The sequence below is a fragment of the Aspergillus lentulus genome (genome assembly GCF_001445615.1).
Source record: "Aspergillus lentulus DNA, contig: Alt01, strain: IFM 54703, whole genome shotgun sequence".
Taxonomy (NCBI): domain Eukaryota; kingdom Fungi; phylum Ascomycota; class Eurotiomycetes; order Eurotiales; family Aspergillaceae; genus Aspergillus; species Aspergillus lentulus.
This window is the reverse complement of record NW_028322123.1, coordinates 1,752,613-1,771,417: the sequence shown is the minus strand read 5'-3', so window position 1 is coordinate 1,771,417 and position 18,805 is coordinate 1,752,613. Positions and strand designations below refer to the sequence as shown.

Here is an 18,805-nt window from a genome sequence, read left to right as displayed (position 1 = left end):
TGAAATCTGGTCGTTATCGGGTTGTTTCGACTTTATCGATAAGGATAGCCTCAGGCGCTAAGGCAGATGCACACGGTTGCTGGGGCAAAATCCCAAACAAAACGCTATCGATAATAATGTGGCATGTCGGCACTAACGACACGGATTTTTTACCACAAACAGCTCCACAAGAAGATCTAGCTTGTCAAAGGTCAAGCACAGGAGGGTTGATTTCTACTCAAGTCTAATTATTCGAGGCCAGTACCAGGCTATTATAGCTTGTCGAATACAACTAGCAGTGGCACCGAACATGAGCACCTAGCCTGCTAATACTCTCAAGTTGTCGGCTTCTCAACGCAAGATTGAAGAATCCACTGTACAGTACAGATAACACACTACTGAATCCGCTTCGATCTGCAATATCATACCTTGCCTTCACATCCCTTTCTGCCCCTCTTCAACACACCACCTGCCAAGGTGTTACCGCGAAAACCAATCATCCCAGACCGACTCAACAAGACATAACCAGATGACATTTGCTTCTTACATCTGACGGACTTCAGAGAGACGTCCACAATTACCACGACGCAATGGCTAAAGAAAGCGACGCGCCGCCGTCCTACCCGATGACCCCTCGGCGGCCGAACGAGCACACCCAGCGTCCTCTCTCACAGCAACCTGAATTTGGGAAACCTTCTCCTCTCGGCCCATATCAACGTCCAAACCCGCCCCATCAGCAACAGTCGAACCATCCTTTCAATATCCCAAAGCCGAACCGGGCTCGACCTGAACATCACAGACCTGCACCGCAGTCAAGACCATACAATGCTCCTCACCCTAGTGTAAACCATCAGGGTCACAGACCAACTGGTGGCTCAAGTGGCCCTGTAGCATCCACACCGAAGCGTAGCGAGCCATTCGATCCTTTCAAGCCTGTTCGGCCTTCGGCCTATAACAACTACCGAAACTCGCGTCCGGTCAACAACGATGTTGTGGAGATTCGCCGTCCGGAGAATGTCACCTTCACCACCCCGCGAGCTCCCAAGACTTTCTATGCATCTTCAGCCATCAAAATGGACAAAGCATCCAAAAATCTCAGCAACTTCGTTGATCTTACCCGCGAAGGAGGGTTCACACCCAGCACTAGGCCTCGCAATACGGGGTTCGGGTCGATGGACGTCAACGGCTATGTTGATCCTGTCAAAGCCAACGAGAACATCAAAGCTCTGCTTGAAGGAGCTTTTACGGATGACGATGACAAGCAAGGATCAAAGGCAAAGAACCGGAAGAAGAGCAAGAACCGAAAGAAGAAGAAGAAGAAGGCCAAGGAACAAAAGAAGCAGGGCACTTCCGAAATTGACGACCTAGCCGCTCAACTTGAAGGAGTTACCGTCAACGAGTCAAGCGCTGCTACTGAAAAGAGTGAACTGGATAAGCTGAAGGCAGAAGACAACATTGATAAAGCAGACAACGGCGAAACCAAGGACGACGAGAAGCCATCTGAAGATGAAGCCGAAGACGACGAGCATGGCTGTGAAGAGGATGATGAGGAAGTAGAAGAGGATGAAGACGAGGAAGAAGATGATGGGACAGTCGAAGGCTTGAAAGTTAAGCTACTCCCTCACCAAAGGGAAGGAGTGAATTGGATGTGTGACAAAGAGAGAGGCTCAGGCAACGCCAAAGGACTGCTTCCCAAGGGTGGCATACTCGCAGACGATATGGGTCTGGGAAAGACTGTTCAAACCATCGCTCTGTTACTCACCAATCAGAAATCTTCGGACAAGTTCACGGCCGGCGCCTCCAAAACGAATGACAACAGCAGTGACGACCAAGGCAATGAGAAGGTGCGCAAGGTACCTCCTGGGCTAAGCAAGTCGACTCTTGTTGTTGCCCCATTGGCATTGATTAAACAGTGGGAGTCGGAAATAGCAACCAAGGTTGAGGACTCTCATAAGCTACGTGTTTGTGTCTACCACGGAAATACTCGCGCGAAAGCAACGGACAGCCTGGACACTTACGATGTGGTGATTACGACATATGGCACCTTAACCTCCGAGTATGGAGCTGTCGATAAGAATAAGAAGAAATCGGGACTTTTCTCTGTTTATTGGTACCGGATAGTCCTAGACGAAGCGCATACCATCAAGAATCGAAATGCCAAGGCAACGCAGTCTGCCTGTGCGCTTGATGCTGAATATAGATGGTGTCTGTCGGGAACACCAATGCAAAACAACTTGGACGAGCTTCAGAGTCTGATCAAATTTCTTCGGATCAAACCTTACAACGATCTTGCGGCTTGGAAGGATCAGATCACAAGGCCGTTGGCTAATGGACGTGGGGCCCTTGCGATTGAGCGCCTACAAGTCTATTTGAAGGCGTTCATGAAGCGGCGCACTAAGGACGTTTTGAAGCTGAATTCCGACCTCAAGCCCAGCGGCTCAGGTGCCGTCGGGGAGCAGAAGAAGTCGACCGGCTTCCAGATCACCAAACGGGAAGTCATCAAGGTAGCTGCAGAGTTCATGCCCGGCGAAATGAACTTTTATAAACGTCTCGAACAGCGAACAGAAAATAGCCTTGAGAAGATGATGGGTGGCTCCAGAGTCGATTATGCCGGTGCTTTAGTCTTACTGCTACGTCTACGACAATCATGCAACCATCCAGATCTGGTCAAGAGCGATCTTGCAAAGGACAAAGACATCCTCTTGCAGAATGGGACCTCTAGTAGCCAATCTAGCTCTGGAAGACAGGATGATCTCGATAGTATGGCTGATCTCTTTGGAGCTCTGAGCGTCGTTTCGAAAAAATGTGATGTTTGCCAGACAGAGCTGAGCAAGGAAGAAGTAAAGAGCAGTTCCAGCAGGTGTGGCGAGTGCGAGGCCGATCTAAAGGCTACGCTTGGTGGTATCGATTCAGGCAAGAAAAGGAGCTCTCACAAGCCGAGAATAGAGGTGGATCTTACCGACTCACCATCGAATAAATTCTCCGAAAGGCAGAAAGGTCGAGCTCGGAGAAACAGGAAGATTGTTATTGACAGCGACGACGAGGACGAAGACGATGGGGAGTGGATAGTCCCTGAGGGCCAACGCGGTTTGCCTAATCTTGGAAAAGCTGGTGGAACTGATGACGAAGATGCTGAAGGAGGAGGCGAATGGCTGAGTTCCGAGGACTCTGAGACTGATGAGGATGGTGGTCCTGAATCCCCAACACGGAAGTCTGCCATTGTTTCCAATTCGAGAAGAAGCCAGGGTTCGGAGTCGGACACCGATGAGGATATTTATCTGGATCCTGGTGACGATGAGACTCAAGTCCTGCCTTCCACCAAGATCCGGCATTTGATGAAGATCCTTCGACGTGAAGCTGGCGACTACAAGTTCATTGTCTTCTCGGTCTTCACTTCAATGCTTGACAAGATCGAACCGTTCTTGAAGCGTGCTGGCATTGGCTTTGCAAGATACGACGGGAGCATGCGAAACGACCTTCGAGAGGCCAGTCTAGATAGATTGAGGCACAACAGTGCAACCCGGGTGCTACTCTGCAGTTTGCGCGCCGGTGCCCTGGGTCTCAACCTTACGGCTGCAAGTCGAGTCGTGATCTTGGAACCATTTTGGAATCCTGTAAGTGACCACGGCGAAGTTGCTGATTACGGTTGACTAATGAAGCTCTAGTTCGTTGAGGAACAGGCTATTGATCGAGTCCATCGGCTTAACCAGACGGTCGACGTCAAGATTTACAAGATGATTATCAAAGACACCGTCGAAGAGCGGATCCTGGAATTGCAAGACCGCAAGCGCGAGTTGGCTAATCTCACTATTGAAGGCAAGAGCGCAGCTGGCAAGCTTACGATGAACGATATGATGGCTCTCTTTGGTCGCGATGCCGAAGCACGCTTCTCTGGCGACCGAGGAAATATCGACGTTATCAAATCCGGGGCATCATTGACAGAATCCGGCGCCTCTAGTTCTAAGAATATTGGAAACGGAGGAAGCAGTCGGCCGTGGGGCCAGTCTAGTTCACAAGACCGGAATCGCCAGGCGGAGAAGCGGGCTCCTAGGGCTGAGGATTCCGTATATGGACGACGCTGGTGAGTGATGCCGTTACGTGCACGACACAATGAGGAAGCATCGTGGAGTAGCACATGGGAGTTTCAAGTTTGGATATTTTGGGTCATTCTATGGAGAGGCAAGGCTATGCGGAGATGGGATTCTAGATGGCGTTCTTGATAAAGGGCATTATTTCGGGTATTATGCTGTTCGTTTGACGGGTGCACATATTATCCATGAATGGATACTTGATCTTTGACGACCGATTGAATGGCATGAAAGCAGTCGAGGAGGTAATGATAGACATGCAAGACGATCGTCAGGGCTTATAAGTTATGACCTGTAACGAAATTTCCCCGACAGGTCGACACCAGATACGGCATGGATCTATCACATCCACCCCCTCACAAGCAACAATTGACTGTTTCAGACTAATCTATCCACGGCAGTAAGCAGCCGCCGGGGCTGTCAGATCACATGCAGACAATAATGGGGATGTGCAGATCGGTAGAGGCAAAATCGTGGTTACGGTAGGGAACTACTCCGTACGAGTAGGGTAATTGCTCCGGCCCTATGGACGGCAATAATGAGGATAAGGTACTTCATAGGTAAAGACCTGAGAACTAAGGTAGAGAGTCTCCTCGGAAATATGAAATGGTGGACCCAGATTAGGTTTCCCGGCTGGGATATGCTTTTATAGAGGTGATAGAAGGACATGAGACATCACTGATCTGTCATGTTCAGGTCGTTTTTGGTAAATGTGGATGACGAATGCAAGGGTCCTCCATGAGGATGATGTATCTACTCTGTAGGAAGGGTATTTGCAGTCGACATTGCTTCTAATTTCAGGTGGTGCACACCGTCAGAATAAATACACAAGGTAAACCTTTCTCCTTTATCAGCCAGAGGATGATAAACTCCACCCAGGATCAAGCCACCCAATGGTAAGAACATGTGGAAAATAGGAAGTTAGGAAACAATTACCGCTGTGTAAGCCAGCCAAGTCCTTTATCGGGATAGCACCCCTATCTGGAGTAGTTTGAAGTATAATATATTTTGAGCTCTGATGTCTACATTCATGGTATTTTGGTCGTCCCAAAAAATCAGCTCAAAGACTGTCGCCAGCTCATTATTAGACATGTCGTAGTGTCTGCTCCCGACTCCCGAGATATTCAGTGGTCAGTGGTCTATGAGTACGGAGCAACTGCGTATTAGCAATCAGCACTGTCCTCTGTGGATCTTTCTTTGGGCCCTCAAAAACGATCGGCACTGGTTCGACGGTTGAGGACAAATCCTTGGAAAACAATGGTTCCCGGCTCCACTTGAATCTCGACTAAATTGACTTGGTCCGATTAAGAGTGTCTTCCAAGTGGAGGAGACTACCGCTGACGAGTGACGATCCTTTGACGGCTTCGTCGCTGATTCCTGCTGCGGTCCGGAGGGGAGGTCTTGCCGGGTTATTTGATGTGACATGTGAGAAGGATTATTGGGAGGCGGCAACGTTGCCTTCATAGTCCATATGTCATTGTTATCATGTCAAATATGCGTATGAATGTGGACACTGACATGACATGATGTCTGAGACTGTACTCTGTACAGTCCAGGGTAACTTGCGTACGGAGACCCTATACTGTGGTCTGGCTGAACAATAATGTGCAAAAGCTTCCGCATGATTCATCCATCTGATGCCTGAAACATGAGACAGCCATCTCCCTTCCTATGGGAGCAGGGATCTGTTACTTGCTTTGCTGTTTGATATGTAGCTAGAGTAGTCTGGCTTGGATGATCTGCAAGCTCCTTTGACTAGTAGTGTTGTTGTGATACGAAGGGCCGCCCTAGACTGACCCCTTCAAACAGCCAGTGATAAGAAATATTCCGCCTGTTCAATTGTGCTTTAAATAGTATGGCAACTGGAAGATCGATTTTCGGACAAGCTGTTTACGATAAATTTAAGAGAAGCCTTCTGGTCATACTCCGTACTGCGAGGATGGATAGTCGTTGGTTATCGGTAGACTAGGGGTTATCTTTGGGCGGTCATGCTGGTCGGCCCAAAAACGTGGCGGCCACGAGATGCTGCTTACTGCCTACATGGACACCACCTCAGGAACAAAGAATGGAAGAGTTCGGGAAAGTGACTGGTCAGAACCAAAACCTTGGAAGATATTCCAGAAGGAGCAGGTTTATACTGTCATCGAGTGACGGGTTGACAGGTCAGCCGTGGCTGGTCGGCTCAGTCGTACTTTGAGATCAGTCTTATGTACTCCGTATGAGACTTCAATATAAATACCCAGTTAAGCATAGTAGCAATATGATCGTAAGTTCATCACAAGCAGTCAGGAGTTCCCCGCGACACTTTTACCTCCGGTAAGAATAGCTAAGGGTATTATTAGTTGGCAAGATCTATTGTTCACATTATTCAAGGACCCGCCCTAGACAACTGTCGGTCTAGTTCGTTGATTCTCCAATGTCCAAGGCTCCAAGACATGCATGGTCTTCCATTCCACTGCTGTTCTCTTCCAGTCAGTGCTTAGAAGTAGTTATTCGCATTTGGCTTCCTCCATTCTGATTTGTTTCCCTCGTTCACCTGAGAGCCTGTCCAGAATTTTGTGCTCCGTAGACCACACCTCTTCCCATTCGCTCGTGGGCCTAAGCGGCATCTCTTCTGTCTCCTGGACGAGAACGCCACTCTGGGTACCTTCATTCTTCACATTGCTGTTGACCAAAATAATAATATTACAGCGTAGCCCCGACTATTCCGCAGCAGCCTCCGAAACCCCTATCCCTTCTTGGTAGTTACTATTCGATGGACTGCTCTAGTTCTCCACGTCGGTCAAAACCTGCACTTTTCCCCTCTGGGTTGTTTGAGACAGCAGAGCTAGAGTTCAAGCCTCAAAGATAGCTTAACTTCAGTTAGAAAGCTGGCTTGTCCGCTCGTATTGCTGGTGTCCCTCTTATTTTATGCTTGTCAGAGTTGTCAGCAGGACAGAATACCTTTCGCCTATCATCAAACTGTTCTAGAGGGTCCAACAAAAAGAGAGTTCCGCGCGTTTCTCTCCTGTTGAGAGCACTGTCCACCTACAGAAGTACCATTCTTTCAACAACACCAGCAAAACCCACTTAATCAAATCTCTTAATCATAATTCTTCAGAAATGTGCTCTTGATCAGGTCAGTGATGAGTACAACCTTTCCGTATGCTGGTGGACTGGAAACTTTGTTGTTCCCTCCTCTGTTAGTGACCGGGGCCGTCTTCTGACTACTCCGTATTAGGGGCTAAGGCAATACTAACAGTACCGCTCCTACTACGGGATACGCTCAGCCAGTCCGGAAATCGTCCAAGACTCAAACGCCATTCATCCCTTCTCGCTGTTCTGATCCTCAAGCCAGACTGGCTCAATTTTTTCCATCACATACGACCTCTCCAGATTATCTGGGACTCGTTTTGTTATTTCATCATTTGATCCCATTGCCTTCCCTTCATTGAAAGGGTAAGTTTCAACTCCTGCAAAAGATCTTGCGCAGCCTATCGGGGAAAAGAACCCCTCCGCCCACGTTATTCTCCTTCTGTATCGCTGCCGTCGCCTTTTCAGGCGCTGCGATTCTTTGTTACGATGCTGATAGTTTTGTCTCTTCTAGAATTCTAGGAGCATTAATGTGCCCGACTTGCGACCGCTCGGAGTCCCCTATACCTTGAATTTCTGGCAATTGCCCGTCTACTTCTCCTTTTCATACGCCAATCGTCTTTTCCGCCTGCGTCTGCGAATCATCACATATCGTCCGGGTCCGATCCCTGCAGCACAACGATTGGGATGCGTCCGCGGTGATTTAACGAAACGAAACGCAATACTTGAGTTTTCTCGGATAGAGTTTCTCAATGGGTAACTCGCAAGGGAAACCGGTGTGCTCCACCGACGAGGGTGCGTAGCGGGTTCTTTACCTTGGTGTGCTGGACGCACCTGTCGTTTGCAATTGTATGGAGCGCGTTCACTGACTCTTCTTGACTTATCCTGTGATAGTGAACTTAAACCAATTTCGCCTCCTTCGAGTGGTAGGCAAAGGTGCTTTTGGAAAGGTCCGCATCGTGGAGAAGAAGGATACCGGCCTGACCTTTGCTCTGAAGTACATTCGGAAAGAAGAAGGTGGGAGCTTTGATATAATCTGATTCTCTTGTTGGTGCAGCTTACTGACAATTTTGCTTCGTGTTCTTTAGTTGTGCGATCGGAGAGCGTAAGGAACATCATTCGAGAACGACGAATGCTCGAACACTTAAACCATCCCTTTCTTTGCAACTTGAGATACAGTTTCCAAGACATCGAGTACATGTGCGTTCTACTGCAGGCTTCCTGGATGGCCCTGACATGGTTGCTAATATCTCGTGAAGCTATATCGTGGTTGATTTGATGAACGGCGGTGATTTGCGATTCCATATCTCAAGAAAGTGCTTTACAGAAGAGGCAGTACGCTTCTGGATGGCAGAACTCGGTTGTGCTTTGAGATACATTCACTCACAAGGTATCATTCATCGAGATGTGAAGCCGGACAATGTGTTGCTAGACTCGGAAGGGCATGTGCATTTGGCGGATTTCGTATGTGGCGCCCTCTTGAGCAGTGCGATCCCAATCACTTTACCCGCTGACCTTCTTCCTCATTGCAGAATGTGGCATCCGATTTTCGACCGGGCAAGCCCCTCACAAGCAAGTCAGGAACCTTGGCTTATCTGGCTCCGGAGGTGTACGAAGGCGGAGGTTATTACTGTGAAGTGGATTGGTGGTCACTCGGTGTTACATTCTATGAATGCATTTATAACAAGGTATGGACTTGCTTTGGCCGCAATTCTGGTCTCTCGCACTACTCTAACTAGTAATATAGCGACCTTTTGAAGGTCGCAGCCAGGACGTCCTTAGCGAGAACATCAAAAAGGCTCAACCGAAATACTACGTCACCAACCCGGCTGTTTCAGTTCCGTGCCTGCGAGCAATGTCTGCGCTGTTGGAAAAGGACCGAAGCAAACGAATAGGGGCCACTGGATTTGACACTTTCACTTCCCATATGTTCTTCGCAGAGATCGACTTTGTTGCTCTGGAACGCAAGGAAGTTCCGCCTGTTTTCCGACCTTCTAGCGACAAGACCAACTTTGACGCCACGTATGATTTGGAAGAGCTTCTCCTCGAAGAGGCGCCTCTGGAGGCTCGGGCGCGGAGACAAAAGCCAAGGGCGGAATTGAGAGAGGATGCAACGGCGAAGGAAATCAGAGAGGATGAGCTTCACCGTCTGATCGAGACGATGTTTGAACCTTTCGACTACACCACAGTTACATATCAAGGGTATGTCCAGCAGTTGCCGCAGCAGGATCTATCTGGGTTCCGTGCTAACGGAGTTTTCAGCAATGCTGCTGAGGCAATCGCGGCATCAAAGTAAGTGCCACCACATCGACTTCATTCACCCACATCTGATACTCACATTTGCCGACAGGAATCCTGAGGATTGTCTCCCACCCACCACGTCTTCAGCCCACGCTCGTCATTATTCACAGCCTGACACGTCGAGGAACTCACCGACCTCACGCACTGAGGGTTCCGCCGGTCACTTGACCCAACCTGACAATACCAGCCATAGTGAGGCGCACGACTCGCCAGACCATACGGCAAACGCGCAGCCTCCGTCAGCTCCTCCGCCGCCTCCCCCACCCGCTCCCTCGTTCTCTCGGCCGCTTCCGCCCCCTGGCCCCAATCGTCCACGAGGAGCCACCCGCAAGACAAGTAAGGGCGGAGGTGTTCAGATGGTCTTGGAAGAAGCAGGTAGTTGGAGTGAGCTCGCCGACCACAGCTCTACTCTTCCGGCCGAGGGCTACGATAGCGCGTCAGTCAAGGGAAAATCCTCCAATAGTGGTATGCTCGCATTTTTGAGCCGCAAGAAGGGGCGTGACAGAAGCCCGAAGCCTCAGGAACCAGGTGTTTTGGGCAAGGAAGGAGCGAGACAAATTATCAGTTCATAACAGTTTCACAACAGGGCTGGATAGACTCCAGGCTTAGGACAGGAAGCCGTGGATAATCCCTCCTGTTGAAAAATCATGCTCCCAGAGGTGACGGATCGAACATCAAAATCGCCAGTCACTGAACAAGTGGGAAAAAGGAAAAACGAAAAAAAGAGAAAAACTACTGACATTTGCACCAATGGGCTGGTCCTTTATGCATTCTGCCTCTTGTGGCCTTCGAGGGCGCACGCGGGAAATCGACGAAAGCTGCGGTGCAACCTACGAGTTGATTCGAGGATGTGACAAAGTGAGCGAGGGGCAGTGCATTGTCCTGCCCCAGTCATCAGTACAGACGTTCGAGGCCTACCCTTCTCCGTTCATTTTCCACTTTGCCTACGCGACACGTCAGTTATGAAGGCCGCCCAATGAATGGCCACTCTTCCCAAAACTGATGCAGTCTCCGGTCGCGCGACAGGCACATCTGATGCGCAATATCTTATTACAGGCAGCTTTGCACCGCTGAAAATTCCCTCTTATAATTTTGTCTCCTTTTTTTTTTTGATTCCCCTGAAGTCAGCGAAGGCATAATATCATCGCATTCTTTCATGTTCTAATCCTTAGTTGGGTGAACCCGGAGTTGTACAGACGGAGGTGGCAGATATGACATGTCTCTCATATTTCCTGGATCTTCATTTGGTATCCCAATATTCATTGTCCGTGTACAATCGACAGGATCTTTTTCTACTGTTCTTCATGATCTTCTACTTTGGTCTTTTTTTCATCCCGATATACGGCGTTTTCACAGACCTCTTGACAATTGTCAGAAACTGGCCACGCGAGGCATTCTGTTCAGTATCAGATTGATGAAGCTAGATAGATACTTATACCACTGCATCTTCTCTTTTGATTGTTTGTCTTTACCAGTATTTATCAAAGGATTTCCGATCGGACTTCCCACAGACGATCCGTATCACATAGTCCGACATCCGTGTCCTCAATCTCCGGAAACCACGTGTGGCGTCTCGTGCTTACCATCTATCTCGAACCTAAAACGACCAATGCAGCTCTCTCCGATCAAGTCTCTCCTTGCTCTCTTCATTTGAGGACATATTCAATGTTGCATTAAAGGCTATGATGTTGGGAGTAACTATTCTCCTCGTTCCTATCTTGGTTGTTACCGTCCCCGTTGCTCCGCAACTGGCGTTCCTGTCAGGCACAGCCATCCTACCTCTACCAGGTTCAGCAGCCAGGGGCTAAGCCTCATGGACGGCTGTACCTTACATTCATTTTTGATAACGAGAAGCGACAATTGAGACTTTGAATTTTGATACAAGGGTTATATGTCTGTCTGGTATTAAGAAGCTCAAAGAGTCGCCGCATCGTAACTTGGCCCAGATCGCGTGGGGTGGTTGGCAACGCGTATGCTTTTGTTTTGATACTAGGCTGTGTTCGCTCCTTCGTCCGCATCACATTGCGCTCATGTCACACTCTGATGATGAATGATTTCTGCACGCTGCTGCATGATATTAATTTTTAATTACAGCCACGAACCATATCTGGCGCCGACACATCCTCAAAGCTCCCACCGGGTCCGACTGCGGTTATAAACAAACCGGGGCCGCTGTAGTTCCCACATCCGATCGTTGACATCCACCCCGCCGAACATTCCAATCCACGAAATAAAACTTGCATGCCAAGTCACTCCCGAAGTCGGGATCGCTACGGCGGTCGCGACAGCGACCGGGAAGCACGGTATGACTACGACTATATACGACGGCGCTACGCAACTGACGACAACGACGATGATTATGACGATGACGAACTCGAGCACGACCTTAACGAACGCCGATACAGACGGGACGGGTACCGTTCCCGTCCCCCGCGTGAGTCGCGGACGCGCGGGTACTACGAGCGCGATGCGGAGGACGCGGTTGACGAAGAATTGCTAGGCGATGAGCGCAGCCCGCGACAGCGAGCGAGTAGATCTTACGGTGATGATTATGATGCGCGCCGAGGGGAACGGTCGCGGGCGAGGGAGGCTCCGAGGAGAAGCGAGCGGCTTGAGCGGCATCGCGACAGGGATCGAGAGGGCCAGAGCAGGCGTAGGGCGTATGAGGATGATGGGCGACATCGGACGAGAGAGACCAGAGACGGCCGCCGGGAGAGAGGTCGCGAGTCGGATGCTGAAGCGCGGGGATCTAGACGAAGGGAAGCGGGGCGTGAGGCAGCCACGAGGAAGCATCAGAGCAGTGATTCGACCAATAGTGCGTCGCATTTGCTGAGCGCGGATGCGTTGGCTAGGCTGGGGGCTCAATATGAGAAGGAGGAGCGTCGGAAACGCGAGAACGCGAAGGACGCCACCAAAGCGGAGAGGAAACGTCAGAAGAAGCGAGCAGTCGTGGGAGAAGAAAGCCGCGCCTTGCGTGATCCGCCTGGCGAGTCACACAGAGATCGGACGAAGGCGAGGGTCGCATCCGGGGCGTACCTTGAAGAAGGGCGCAGCCCCGAGATGCAAGTCCGCCATCGTGGAGGTGGTGGCCCAGCAATGGAAGCTAGATGGCGGAAAGAAGGTAGCTGGGGGGGCAGTATGGACGATGCGGGCGGCGGACGGCCATTCTGGAAGCGAAAGAGGTGGATTGGCTTGGGCACTCTGATCCTGATCCTGGTCATTGTGATTCCCGTCGCCGTCGTCGTGTCCAAGAAACACGACAACAAGTCTGACCCGGCCGATCCGCAAGGAACCTCTCCTGGTAAATCGAATCTGGACGGGTTGAGCCATGACAGCATTCCAGTACGTTTGATCAAGCAGATTTGCTCATTGGGTCCTCCACTGACGTTCTACTAGGCTTACGCTCAGGGAACATATCTGGACCCGTGGACATGGTATGACACGACTGACTTCAATGTCACATTCACAAATGAGACTGTTGGTGGCCTTTCCATCATGGGTTTGAACTCGACCTGGGACGACTCGGCTAGACCGAACGATAATGTCCCCCCATTGAATGAACCATTCCCGTATGGGTCTCAGCCAATCCGCGGCGTTAATCTGGGAGGCTGGCTGTCAATCGAACCGTTCATCGTTCCTTCATTGTTCGACTCTTACTCCTCGGTCGCAGGGATCATTGATGAATGGACGCTGTCCAAGAGACTCGGCAGCTCCGCAGCAAGGACAATTGAGAAGCACTACGCTACATTCATCACTGAACAAGATTTTGCAGACATCCGAGATGCAGGTCTCGACCACGTCCGCATCCAATATTCCTACTGGGCGGTAGCAACGTACGACGACGACCCTTATGTTGCAAAGATTTCGTGGCGATATCTCCTCCGAGCAATCGAGTATTGCAGAAAATACGGGCTCCGAGTCAAGCTCGACCCGCACGGGATTCCTGGAAGTCAGAACGGGTGGAATCACAGCGGTCGCGAGGGTGTCATTGGCTGGCTCAATGGGACAGATAGCGAGCTCAACCGCAATCGGTCTCTCGCTGTTCACGACAGCGTGTCCAAATTCTTCGCGCAGGACCGATATAAGAATATCGTTACGATCTACGGGCTCGTGAATGAGCCACTGATGCTTTCGCTCTCAATCGAGGATGTCCTTGACTGGACGACCGAGGCCACGAAGCTCGTGCAGAAGAACGGCATCACGGCGTACGTCGCTTTGCACGATGGCTTCCTGAACCTGAGTAAATGGAAGAGCATGCTCAAGAACCGTCCCGACAAGATGTTACTGGATACGCACCAATACACCATTTTCAATACAGGGCAAATTGGCCTCAACCATACCGCGAAAGTCAACCTAATCTGCAACGACTGGTACAATATGATCAAAGAGATCAACTCTACAAGCACAGGGTCTGTCTTCCTTCAACGTTCTTCCTCGTCTTCTTATCTCACCATACTGACCCTTCTCTATAGCTGGGGCCCAACGATCTGCGGCGAATGGTCCCAAGCCGATACAGACTGCGCCAAATACCTCAACAATGTCGGCCGCGGCACCCGTTGGGAAGGAACCTTCTCCCTCACAGACTCAACCCAACACTGTCCAACCGCCGACACTGGGCCCACTTGCAGCTGCGCCAACGCCAACGCAGACGTCAGCGAGTACTCGGCCGACTACAAGAAATTTCTGCAGACATACGCAGAGGCACAGATGTCTGCATTCGAGACCGGACAGGGCTGGTTCTACTGGACCTGGCGCACCGAGTCTGCGGCACAGTGGAGCTACAGGACCGCCTGGAAGAATGGCTTCATGCCAGCCAAGGCATATGCGCCATCGTTCAAGTGCGGAGATGCAGTGCCGGATTTCGGGGACTTGCCGGAGTACTATTGATCAGCTTGTGAATTGAAAGATGGGCTTTGTGGTCTTGGTTTATGTTTTCTCTCCCTTGGGTCAAATCATCAGCATCTTGTCGGCGTTGTACAGCTTGTTCATATAGCATGCACATATACATACATCCATAGATGGCGCATATAGTTGAAGCCGTTATTATGTGATGGTCTACAACTCTACTTACTGGACAATCTCGTTCTGAATGGTTATCTCCACTTGTTAGCATCTGTTATCTATCTTAATAGTGACCATCGTCTGCGTTTCCTACTCTGGATCTATGTAACCTCTATACTTTGAGGGGTATAAAAGTCCCGCCTCTGTCTCATGCCGACATACCTCTCAATTCCACATAAGGATTCTTAGCTCTCACCTCCCTTATCGAACCAGCCTCCCTTCTCCCACATGCCAGGCTTGTAGAGACTGTCCTCACGTACCTCTTCCTTGTACACTCCATCCAGAAGATGGGCAACACGTCTGAAATCAACCGGTTTCATGATCCAACCGTCGAACCCCGCATCGATATACGTCTGACGATCCTTCTCCATCAGAGATGCCGAGACAGCGAAGATCGGAATCCGTTGAGGCCGACAAGTCGCTGGAACAGAAGTTGAAGTGGCTTCCAGCTGTTCATATTCTCGTATCATCTTGGTCGATCCCATGCCATCGACGATCGGCATCTGTTGAAGGTCAGCTCAGGATTGATTGTTACCTGCAGAAATTCTGTGACCGACCTGTATGTCCATCAGGACGGCGTCAAACGAGTGCGCATTGTCACGGAATACAGAAGCACATTCCTTTCCATTCTCAGTCATATGGACGGTATGTCCCGATTTCTGTAGTCTTTTGCGTAAGATTGCACTATTTGTCGGATCGTCCTCGGCTACCAAGATGTGCAGATTCTTTTTGGAAGATATCTCAGAGGCAGAAGTCGTAGTCTCATTGCGTGGAACATCGGACTGGGTTTTGGCTTTGGCTTGACTTGGCTCTGCCGTCCTTTCTGAGAATCCGGCCGCTGCTTCCTCGATCGGCTTGGCCGGTCCATCGGCTAAAGCTGTGGTAGATTGCTCCGCGGACCTTAGATGCGGTTGATGAGCTTGCCCGTCCCCCTGGGTAGACGGAGGTTTTGTCCCTATGTCAGGATGTATGGTTGATACTTCTTGCTTCGAGGCAGGGTCATGTTGAGCAAGACCCGGGGTGACTGTGTCGTCTGATGCATGGCTTTCATGTTTTGTGGAATCTGTACACTCGGAGGATCCGGTATTCTTCCCTGCCCGAGCTCGGTCATATTTGCTGCACTGAGATTCATCTTGCTTCGGAGGCACGTTTTGGTCGTCTTCAGTTTCAGTTTGCCTCGCTTTTCCTTTGTCAACCGGCGACGCTCTGTTAGAATCAAGGTTCTCTTCATTGGACTCGTCGAAAGGTAAAGGAAACTGCATCTTGATCCTGAAGCAACTTCCCTGGCCTTCCTCTGATTTCACGCTGAGTTGACCGTTCATATTGCGAACTATGCGAGCAACCAGGGCTAAACCCAGCCCGAGTATGTTCCTCGAGCCGCTACTGTCGCTCGTTACGGCATTTTCGCAGCGTTGCGGACTTCGACTTCGTATATAATCTTTGTTCGAAACCTGCTCCAATTCACAGAAAAGTGCTTCGATATCGTTCTGAGACATGCCAGTTCCAGTGTCGTGGATAGCCACTTCAATTCCAAGTTTCCCAGTCTCGGTATAATCGGGCAACAAGCATGATTCGACAGTCACGGTTCCCGACAAAGATGTATGTTGAACGGCATTGCTGATGAGGTTCGTGATGACCTGTCGTACTCGCCGTTGGTCTCCCAGCACAGGAGGAATATCAGAATACTGTACAACATGAAGCTCAACACCCTTTTGCCTCGCTTCTTCACAGAAAATGCGCGAGGCTTCATGGATGGTCTCCACGAGATCAAAATTCTCGTCTTTGATCAAGCTGATACCGTTCTCTGCGTTAGTGAGGTCCAAGAGATCGTTAATTATGTAAATGAGGGATTTTGAAGCTGAATGCGATCTGGAAAGACTCTCCCGAGTCTCTTGAGTGAGATCTCCATCCAATGCAATTTCGAGGTAGTTGATGATCGCGTTCAGCGGCGTCCGAAACTCGTGAGCGCAGTTTGCCAAAAGTAGTCGCATAAGCTGTGTGCTTTGCATTGTTGTTTCCTTCTGCTGCCACACCTCTTTCAGCATCGCCCTGTATATCAAGGATAGAAAGACGCCCTTCTGTAAGTCTCCTGCATCCCATACGTCAGTCCCACGATCAACCACCTTCGCCTCTGAACCAAGATCCTTCGGCTGTCCTTGGCCCAGGGATCGAGCATTGTCATCAGTCGTCCCAGCACGAAAAGTGACTGCGCATTGTGTCGCCTTGAAGAAAACGATAAACTCTCGACCGTCCGCTGACAAGGGCACATACAGCAGGTTGGATAGATAGTTGAAACCAGGCGTATAGTTGAGGTCTGGAAAATCTCGAGTCATGTCCGTTGAACACAAGACAGCACCGAGTTCCTTCAGTTTCAAATATTCCACTAAAGCGAGCACTTCCTGCGCATCGTGGGGCTTTCCATGGATTTTGGTTTCTCCTAACATTAAGGATGCAGCATAATCCGCCTTGAACAAGGTCAGTAAGTCTTTCACCTGGAAGCTATCGCCTTTCTCATCCCCGTCGTTTGAAGAAGTGAAAGGACCCTGCGTCTGGGCGGTCATAGTGTTCGAAAGACGTTCAATATTGCTTGAAAGTGTGTCGCTAACTAGCCAGAAGAACTTTTGTACTGGAGGGGGTAATCGCATCTCTTCCTCGTACGACTGGCACATTATAAGCCCCCATGCACGTCCGAAGGCATTTATATTGATAGACAGGCAAGCAAAGACGGGCATTCCGGTGACATGGTCCACAAGGTACGGTGACCTCGCCAACAGGTAAGAGTGGTCTAGATCAAACTCGCTCGGCAAATGTTCAGCATCACGATACACCAGCTCAGTGTGTGACTGCCTATGACTGTACTCGAGACAAACTTTGTTGCCCAAATGAAACCTTCCCAAGACTCTCGGAGAAAGCGGTTTTGGGAAATGCAGGTCTTCCGGGAAACATGCAATAACGCGCGAGTCAACGGCATCGTTCATAGGAACCGCATTCCCGTCACGATCAAAATAAAAGACAGTCACTCGGCTGAAACCGGTCAATTCTCTAATGATGCCAATAAAATAGTTGAAAAGCATACTCAGGGAGGAGGCGCTCGCGGCCAGCTGGATAACAAGTGACAAGGCGCTCAACATATCCGCAGACTGGAAATTTCCTCTGATTCCTCTCAGCATGTTCTGCATCTCAGGAGGCATGCTCGGAGTGCTGTTCTTCTCATCGGATCTGTCGTCTGAGCTTGTGTTGTCATAGAATGCGTAGACCGATTTCGAAGGCCCTGAGTTCCTCCAATAATCAAGAACGGCTCTCATCAATTCGAATTCACATACGATATGACCAGAGTTTGTGGCATGCATCGTACACCAAAGCCGCCTCGTTGTCCCGTAACCTTGACGGACATCGACTTCGTGGATATCTGGACCGTGCTGCTCGACATTATACCACTTGTCTCGGACAAGGTTAAAACGGCCAAGAAAGTCTTTTTTCTGATCATCCTTCACGATATCGCAGAAGCTCGGTAGTGCGAAAAGCTGTTCAGGTTTGTAGCCAAGGACTTTTTCGGTGTTCTTGCTCGCAACCTGGACGATGAGTCTTCCTTTGGATTCTTGTAGCACTATGAGTGCACCAAGCCCATGAATGTGCTTGAAACTTGGGTCATCTTCCATGTCTTGTACCCAGGTTGCTGCTTCAGTTTGGTCGATCCAGGAACCTGCTCCTACGAAGTACGAATCCTGGGCCTCAGCAGAGGATGGCTCCATAAGCCCAGAGCCCCCCTGGGAAGTCACATTCACATCCTCAAACGATACGTCGAAAATTCCTCTGGCCAAGTCAATTTTTAAGGGGCTTCGCTTCCTGCTTCCAGTAGTCACGTTCAAAGAACTGCCATAAGCTTCTCCTGTGCTCTGAATCGAGGGTGCGTCCTTGCGGTCATCGGGCGATGGCGTAGTCGGCTGGCCCGGTGATTGCTTGCCAACAGTAAAATCTGGACGGAGACTTTCAGCCCAGGGGGAGTTTTGCTCCTCAGGGTTCTCCACTGCCGGTGTTGGCGGAGCGGAGGAATCGACCGACACGACTGAACTGATGGGAAAGATTCGCTCGGTTGATTCTGGACTAAGGTTTGGCAGTTTCTGGACAAATATTCCCGGCGTTGATGGAGAAGATTCATCGTCGTTTGCAAAATTGAGAACTCGCAGTGGTTCCGGATTAGGACCGTGCTCGTCTGGAGTATTTCTGGGGTTCGCGGTTTCCGAGATCTCAATATTCTGTTGCTTCTCATCTTGTCGTTCTGCAGACGCAGAGGCTGGTTTCAT

At 50.0% G+C, this 18,805-nt stretch overlaps 4 protein-coding genes across 4 annotated transcripts; 3 read left to right on the top strand and 1 right to left on the bottom strand.

Moving 5' to 3' along the window:
- Positions 1–569: 569 nt before the first annotated feature.
- Positions 570–4,064, top strand: ALT_0546 (putative SNF2 family helicase/ATPase; the record flags this gene model as incomplete). The annotated part of the gene is made up of 2 exons (XM_033554902.2): positions 570–3,593; positions 3,645–4,064. The coding sequence occupies 2 exons, from the start codon at positions 570–572 to the stop codon at positions 4,062–4,064; spliced, it is 3,444 nt and encodes a 1,147-aa protein (XP_033410793.2).
- Positions 4,065–7,891: 3,827 nt separating this feature from the next.
- Positions 7,892–10,012, top strand: ALT_0545 (serine/threonine-protein kinase; the record flags this gene model as incomplete). Its single annotated transcript, XM_089599003.1, has 7 exons — positions 7,892–7,934; positions 8,034–8,156; positions 8,228–8,339; positions 8,399–8,603; positions 8,672–8,827; positions 8,887–9,431; positions 9,490–10,012. 7 exons carry the CDS (start codon positions 7,892–7,894, stop codon positions 10,010–10,012), a joined length of 1,707 nt encoding a protein of 568 aa, XP_089456667.1.
- Positions 10,013–11,681: 1,669 nt separating this feature from the next.
- On the top strand, positions 11,682–14,327 carry exg2 (putative exo-beta-1,3-glucanase; the record flags this gene model as incomplete). Its single annotated transcript, XM_089599002.1, has 2 exons — positions 11,682–12,782; positions 12,837–14,327. 2 exons carry the CDS (start codon positions 11,682–11,684, stop codon positions 14,325–14,327), a joined length of 2,592 nt encoding a protein of 863 aa, XP_089456666.1.
- A 359-nt stretch (positions 14,328–14,686) lies between these two features.
- On the bottom strand, positions 14,687–18,805 carry ALT_0543 (GAF domain-containing hybrid sensor histidine kinase/response regulator; the record flags this gene model as incomplete). The annotated part of the gene is made up of 2 exons (XM_033554905.2): positions 14,687–15,004; positions 15,059–18,805. 2 exons carry the CDS (start codon positions 18,803–18,805, stop codon positions 14,687–14,689), a joined length of 4,065 nt encoding a protein of 1,354 aa, XP_033410796.2.